Raw genomic sequence first — 8,724 nt, forward strand, 5'->3', positions numbered from 1 at the left:
ATTATACTAAACAAAATACAGATCGTTGTACGTCTACCGTCGAACGAAAACTTAAACTGAGTTTTTGAGGCACTAAACGACGTTTTTTTGAAATTCTGATACTTTCAATGCGACGATCAGATCCGTCTCGTTCTCCCCTTTCCGAAAAGTGCTCATACGAGCAAATTCGACTTTCGTAACCAAAGTTATAAATGTTTGTATATACATATATTATACATATATTATAAAAAAATGAGTTTATAAAAAAAAATGAGTTATACATATATTATATATACATATATACATATACATATACATATACATATACATATACATATACATATACATATACATATACATATACATATACATATACATATACATATACATATACATATACATATACATATACATATACATATACATATACATATACATATACATATACATATACATATACATATACATATACATATACATATACATATACATATACATATACATATACATATACATATACATATACATATACATATACATATACATATACATATACATATACATATACATATACATATACATATACATATACATATACATATACATATACATATACATATACATATACATATACATATACATATACATATACATATACATATACATATACATATACATATACATATACATATACATATACATATACATATACATATACATATACATATACATATACATATACATATACATATACATATACATATACATATACATATACATATACATATACATATACATATACATATACATATACATATACATATACATATACATATACATATACATATACATATACATATACATATACATATACATATACATATACATATACATATACATATACATATACATATACATATACATATACATATACATATACATATACATATACATATACATATACATATACATATACATATACATATACATATACATATACATATACATATACATATACATATACATATACATATACATATACATATACATATACATATACATATACATATACATATACATATACATATACATATACATATACATATACATATACATATACATATACATATACATATACATATACATATACATATACATATACATATACATATACATATACATACGAGCTAGGCTATGGTGAGTTGCGAAGTAAAGCGACTATTTTACTTCACGCTCATATTTTGCGATTTTAAAGTTCAAAACGTTGATCCGAACTATTCATCTTGTTCTCCATATTGAAATGTGCTTGGAGACCAAATTTTACATTTTTTGGAATTTTTTTACTATTTATTAAGCAATTTTGAAAGTCGCTGATTTGATGGTTCAGCAAATTTTACTGTTTTTTACTGTTCACAGCAAAACAGCAATTTTCAAAAATGATTAATAAATAGCAAAAAAAATCCAAAAAAATGTAAAATTTGGTCTCCAAGCACATTTCAATATAGATTAAACATCTAACGGTTCGGATCGATCATTTGGACTTTCAAAATAAAAATATGGCGTGAAGTAGAAATGCGTTTTACTTCGCAACTCACCGTAGCCCACCTCTATATATACATATAAATATATATACATATACATATACATATACATATATTATATATACATATATTATATATACATATACATATATACATATACATATACATATACATATATATACATATACATATCCATAAAGTTAGGCTGGGGTGCTATGGATAGCATAGTGGCCTCCCGTGCTACGGCTCAATATTCAAGTTTTCAAAATCCAAACGGTCGATCCGAACCGTTCATCTTGTTCTCCATATTAATATGTGTTTGGAGACCAAATTTTACATTTTTTGAAAATTTTTTACTATTTTTTTAGCTAGGTAGAAAATCACTTGATCTAAAAAATTCTGCACCATTAAGATATTTGATTTTCTACCTATCTAAAAAAATAGTAAAATTTTTTTCAAAAAATATAAAATTTGGTCTCCGAACACATATTAATATGGAGAACAAGATGAACGGTTCGGATCGACCGTTTGGATTTTGAAAACTTGAATATTAAGCCGTAGCACGGGAGGCCATTATGCTATCCATAGCACCCCAGCCTAACTCCATATACGTATATATACATATACATATATGAGGTGGGCTACGGTGAGTTGCGAAGTAAAGCGACTATTTTACTTCACGCTCATATTTTGTGATTTTTAAGTTCAAAACGTCGATCCGAACCGTTCATCTTGTTCTCCATATTGAAATGTGTTTGGAGACCAAATTTTACATTTTTTGGAATTTTTGTACTATTTATTAAGCAATTTTGAAAGTCGCTGATCTGATGGTCCAGAAAATTTTACTGTTTTTTACTGTTCACAGCAAAACAGCAATTTTCAAAAATGCTTAATAAATAGTAAAAAAATTCCAAAAAATATAAAATTTGGTCTCTAAGCACATTTCAATATGGATTAAACATCTAATGGTTCAGATCGGTCGTTTTGGACATTCAAAATAAAAATACGGCGTGAAGTAGAAACGCGTTTTACTTCGCAACTCACCGTAGACTACCTCTACATATATTATACATATACATATATACATATACATATAGGGTCCGGCTAATTTGCTGCCGGCAGCATTTTAACCGGAGGTACTGCCGCCCTTTTTTATTTTTGTGATGTCCAAACAACAAATACAAACCGTTATATGTTTAATCTATATTATAATCTACTTGGAGACCAAATTTTACATTGTTTGGAAATTTTTTACTATTTATTAAGATGGGTACAAAATTTAATAGTCTGAATTTGACTAGTTTTTGTACCCATCTTAATAAATAGTAAACCAATTGCAAAAAATGTAAAATTTGGTCTCTAAGCACATTTTATAGTAGAGATCACATCTAACGGTTTGGATCGACGATTTGAACTTTGAAAATGTAGAAAATGCTTGTTGTAATTTGTTGTAACTTGATCCCTCCTCTACATATCTGACTGGATTCATGCAACAGGAGGATTAATGCTTCTTTCAGGGAGAGGGGTCTCATGCAACAGGAGGTGAGGGGGGTTTTTTCCTTCAAGGAGCTAACCTGATTCTTCAAAACCCAAATGGGAGGGGAGCTGACAATCTAGACACAGTTTTGCCAACCTTAGAAAACTCAACACCCAAATCCTCTTGTCTGAAAATTCCAGCTATTGAAACATTTCCAGAAATGACAGTGCCAATAGTCATAAGCTTTCCTCCTCTGCCGACACCAAATATTGAGTATGATAGTGAGGAAGATGAGAATATTCTAGATAAGATTAGAAGAGAGATCACCTCAACAATGAGAGCTATCCCTGTTACACCTAAACCCTCCAAAAAACCTACTCCAAAGAAAAAACATTCCTGGGGGAAGATGAAGACAACCCCTAAGGTTGTAGTGATGAAAAAAACAGCTAAGAGTGCTGGTGGCAGGGGTACCCACATGAGAAGTGCCAGCAAAGGTCCCGGCATCTCCCCTGCCAAACCCATTGACCTATCAGATTCAGCCACCGCTGTGCCACTGACTGTGCCAAGCTCCCGCACACCTGATACCGGGGCTGGAGAACCGAGGAGAAGTCTAAGGATGCATGCGAAAGGCGACACTGATTCTGTCATGAAAAAGGCGCAGAAACGCAAGCAAGGTGAAGGTAGCAGCAGCTCAACAGGTATGACTTTAATTTCTAGCTTTCCATATTCTAGGCTTACAGTAGAGCAAGTAATTAATCTTTTTCAAGTGTATCAGATCCGATTAGGGAACTCTTTAGAGGATAGTCAAACTATTGTCTCTAGCATACAACATATGGATAGATGTAAGTTTGAAGTAGTAATAAGACAGCTACTTGGTGTCACTAGAGACACTCAACATAGTGCTACACTTAGTTTGGTAGATCTGGTCGATACTCCCGAATCTGATTTAGGCAAAGTAGGTACTTCTGATGTTGAGTCCTTAGATAGTTAATCAATGAATATAATAAATTGGAATTGTAGAGGTTTAAATTCTACTAGAACTAAACACATTCTTCGAGATTTAATTGCAGATAATAAAATAGATATAGTAGCTGTACAAGAAACTAAGAAAGAAGACTTTTCTAATAGATGTCTAAAAGGAATCTCTTCTAGAATTGACATATGGAAATGGTTACCTTCAATAGGAAGGTCGGGTGGAATTTTGTTTGGATGTGATAGTAATAAAGTCAGAATTATTAGTTACTCTCTACACACTTTTTGTATAGATGTAGTATTAGAAAATAAATTAGATAATAAGATATGGCAATTCACTATAGTTTATGGCCCAGTTCTTAGGCATCTTAAACAAAGTTTTTGGGACGAGTTGACTTCTATTAGAGATAATAGTATAGATATCTGGTTTATTTGTGGGGATTTTAATGCGATTAGGAAAAAAGAGGACAAATCTGGGACAAACTTTGATGTAGCTCTAAGTAGGCATTTTAATGATTTCGTTAGTGATCATAGACTTGTAGAACAAAAACTTAGTCATAGGAGATATACTTGGTCTAATGGTACCAGATTTGCTCTTTTAGATAGGATTTTTACTTCGGTTAGTTGGGATCAGATATATGCTTCTAGTCAAATTAGGGATCTTGCAAGTACTAGGTCAGATCATTGCCCTATTTTAGTTAAGACACACACAACAACTCCTTCACCACCAATTTTTAGATTTGATCCTAGTTGGCTAGCTCATGAGGATTTGGTCCAATTATTAATAAAGTGGTGGAATGAAACGCCTATTAAACTTCCTGATGTTGCTAATAGCTGGAACCGAAAATTGAAAAAAATTAGACGAAAAATAAAGGGTTGGGCAAAGAATTTTTATGGGGCAAAGAAAAAGGAAAAAACACTCATATCCCAAGCATTACATGAATTAGAAATTTTAAAGGAACAAAAAGAACTGTCCTCACAAGAGTTAGAGCAGTGGCTGTTTTTCACTAATAAATTAGAGGCAATCCTCCAAGAAGAGGAAGAATATTGGAAACTTCGATCAAAACAAAATTGGTTGGAAGAAGGAGATGCAAACACTAAATTTTTTCACACTATAGCAACACATAGAGCTAAGAAAAATCGAATTAATAGCTTAGAAATTAATGGTGTTCTTAATAACAACATGGTAGACATAAAGACTCATGTAGTAGATTACTATAAAGACTTACTAGGATCTAAAGGTTATAGATTCGGCTCGTTAGGACCTGATTTCTGGAACATAGATGAGCAATTAACAACTTTAGACAAATGGGATTTAGAACGGCCTTTCACTGAAGAGGAACTAAAAAATGCTGTTTTTGCATCTGAACCAAACGGGGCTCCAGGTCCCGATGGCTTTACCTTTAAGTTTTACCAATTCTTTTGGGACATTGTTAAATCTGATTTGATGCTTCTTAGTCATTACTTTTATGAAAATTCCCTTAACTTACACAAAATTAATAAGTCTTGCATTTGTCTCATACCTAAGGAAAAAGATGATACACTTATTAAGAAATTTAGGCCAATTAGTTTAGTTAATTGTAGTTTTAAGATTCTTTCCAAGTTACTTACCATTAGACTAGAACCCATTATGGATAGACTGATAGATCATAGTCAAGCTGCATTTATTAAAAATAGGTATATCTTAGATAACATGGTTCTTAGCCAGGAAATTTTACACTCATGCCATACTCTTAAACAACCAGGGGTAGTGATAAAAGTAGATTTTGAGAAAGCGTACGATAAGATACATTGGGATTATTTAATAGAATTGTTACATAGTAGGAATTTTGGAACTAGATGGATACAATGGATCACTCAATGGCTGTATAGTTCTCAATCCTGCCTAACTATAAATGGGGAACTAACTGAATATTTTATTGCAAAAGGGGAGTTAGACAAGGGGATCCGTTGTCTCCATTTTTATATATCTTAGCTGCAGATACACTTAGTAGGATATTTACAAAAGGTAGACAAGCACAAGTACTTAAAGGTTTAGGTCCACCGTGTTTAGATAATCTAGCAATCACAAATTGCCACTATGCCGACGATACTATTCTCTTCCTTGAAGCTCAGGAAGAGAATGTGGAAGCAGCATGGTGGGCTATGTTAGCTTTTGAGGCTATCTCTGGGATTAAAATGAATTACGATAAAACTGAATTGTATTCGTTAAATGTAGATGATACACAACCTCTTCAACATTTATTTAGATGTCACGAAGGAACTTTTCCTATTAAATATCTAGGACTGCCCTTACACTATAAAAAATTGAAAGTAGTTGACTGGTCTTTTCTAGTAAATAAGGTAGAAAGTAAGCTGCAACAATGGCAAGGAAGCTTGCTATCCATAGGAGGTCGTTTAACCTTAGTAAACTCAGTCCTTACAGCTGTTCCTTTATATGCACTCTCAGTCTATAGGATTCCTCTTACGGTAATCAAACAAATAGATAAGATTAGAAGACGCTTCTTATGGCAAGGTAATTCTAAAAAGAAAAAATATATTCTCATAGACTGGTACACCTCAAATTTAGCTAAACAGGTTGGTGGTTTAGGAATTCTCGATCTAAGACAAATGAACATATCCCTTCTACTCAAATGGTGGTGGAAATTGAAAAATTTTGAATACAATGGACTTTGGAAAACCCTTCTAATACATAAGTATATGACCAATCACCATCCATTAAATTCTGCCTTTTGGACTGCTATGTTGAAAGTTAATCATGTAGGGGAAATGGGGATATCTTATGAACCAGGGGTAAATTCGCAAATTAGGTTCTGGGTTGACCAATGGTATCAAAACTGCACACTAGCTACTAGCTATTACACTTTGTTTACTCAATGTACAAACCCAAACATACTCTTAGCTGATGTGGTACACTCTCAAGGGCGATTAGTGAAATTTAGAACTTCTTTAGTAGGAATAGATTTTCAGGAATGGACAGAATTACTACATCTAATCAGCTCCACTTCCTTCACTTACTCACACGACAAAATTGAGTGGAAATGGGAAGTCTCAGGGAAGTTTTCAACTCATTCGATTTATAAAATTCTTAACTTTGGTGGATATCAACCAAAAAATGCCATGATATGGTGGAACTTGCCGGTACCACCAAAAATCAGAGTATTCATGTGGCTAGTTTCGCATAATACCATCTTAACCAAAGATAATTTAGCCATTAAAGGGTGGGTTGGAGATCCCAAATGTCAGTTTTGTTTACACAATGAATCGATTGACCATCTCTTTATCACTTGTACATTAGCTCAACAAATTTGGTTTTGGTTAGGAAAAACTCAATTGATAATGCAATCATGGACAACTTGGGATAGTATACTTGCATTTGCTTATTCTCTCGATGTCATAGATAGAACAGGTTTCTTAATTATCCTTAGTGCAGTTAGTTGGAGTTTGTGGAAACATAGGAATGAGGTTTGTTTCAATGATTGTGCTATTAAAAGTGCTAGACATCTGATTTTACTAATTAAATCTCTTTGTTCTTATTGGGCAGGAAACATGAGCAAGAAAGTCAAGAATGCTGTTGGAGAGTGGATCCCGATCATAGAAGATGCCATTCCTTTGAACCAGTACATGCCACTGGAGCTAGTACCTTTCCTTTCGGATGTAGAGGTCTTTAGCCAGCAAGGTTTTGCTGCTGCCAACGTGTTACCGTAGTGGAAACTGAAGATGCTTCACCAATTTTGTCGTCTAGTTATACTTAGCCTTAGACCAAATATTTTGTGGCTTAGTTTTTAGCAAATTTAGCATATTTTTGTTGCCTTGCTAATAGCAAGCTTTGGTGGTTTTATTGCATGTTACTCATTTTGTTTTGTAAAGAGTGATAATGAACTCATTAGGCTAAATAGATAAAAACTGATCTTTGTAATTATTATATTTCAGCAATGAAATGGACAATTTTTGCCTTTTTAAAAAAAATAAAAATATATGACTGGATTCAAACCCGCCGGTCTTTTTCAAAACACTAGACGAATCTTACTCGGTTCGATTCGGACAGCACAAGATTGAAGCGAGTTAAAGGGTGAGATGCTTTCTCCGATTTACAGGAATTAATTCTGACAAGCTTTAATCTTGGGACTAGTCTTCCGTACTTTATCTCCGTAGTTGTTTTTGTGGCAGGTTGATTTTACAGGTACATGGGCTCTAATTTTGTGCACCCACCATATTCAAAGCTTCTGAGCGTCACATAAAATCAAGAAAAATAACAAATAAGAAACCAAACCGTCATGTTTTTAACTCGATAGGACGTCCACCACACGTAAAGTGATAGTTACGCTGGTTTGCGCGTTCAATGCAGATCAACAATGATTAAATGTTATAACTCCAATGATTTTAATTGCAGTATTAGTTCCAATCTATAAATAATTTAGAATTTTTTTCATAAACCATAATTAATAAAACGAATTTTACAGAACCAATATGATTGGTTTTTTTTTTTTTTTTCAAAAACCATAAGGACCGTATGGTCCCTACGGTCTCCAAAATTATATTTTTCTAGACCGTAGGGACCATACGGTCATACCATTATTTTTTTAAAATAGAAAATGTTTAAATTTTTTAAATTTTTTTATTTTTTTGTATTAAAATATTAGAAATATTGAATATATTGAATATATTTCTTTGAAAATAGATGAAATATAATATAATTTGATTTATTAGAAAGACTGCAACAAATAACCTGGATCAATATTTTTCAGATCAGAT

General features: G+C 32.5%; 1 protein-coding gene across 1 annotated transcript; it reads left to right on the forward strand.

Moving 5' to 3' along the window:
• The first annotated feature begins 3,157 nt into the window (after positions 1-3,157).
• LOC144544290 (uncharacterized) lies at positions 3,158-7,677 on the forward strand. The gene is made up of 2 exons (XM_078292746.1): positions 3,158-3,695; positions 7,514-7,677. The coding sequence occupies exons 1-2, from the start codon at positions 3,218-3,220 to the stop codon at positions 7,675-7,677; spliced, it is 642 nt and encodes a 213-aa protein (XP_078148872.1). The 5' UTR covers positions 3,158-3,217.
• The last annotated feature ends 1,047 nt before the right edge of the window (positions 7,678-8,724 follow it).

This window comes from Carex rostrata, chromosome 26 (genome assembly GCF_964058835.1).
Source record: "Carex rostrata chromosome 26, lpCarRost1.2, whole genome shotgun sequence".
NCBI lineage: Eukaryota > Viridiplantae > Streptophyta > Magnoliopsida > Poales > Cyperaceae > Carex > Carex rostrata.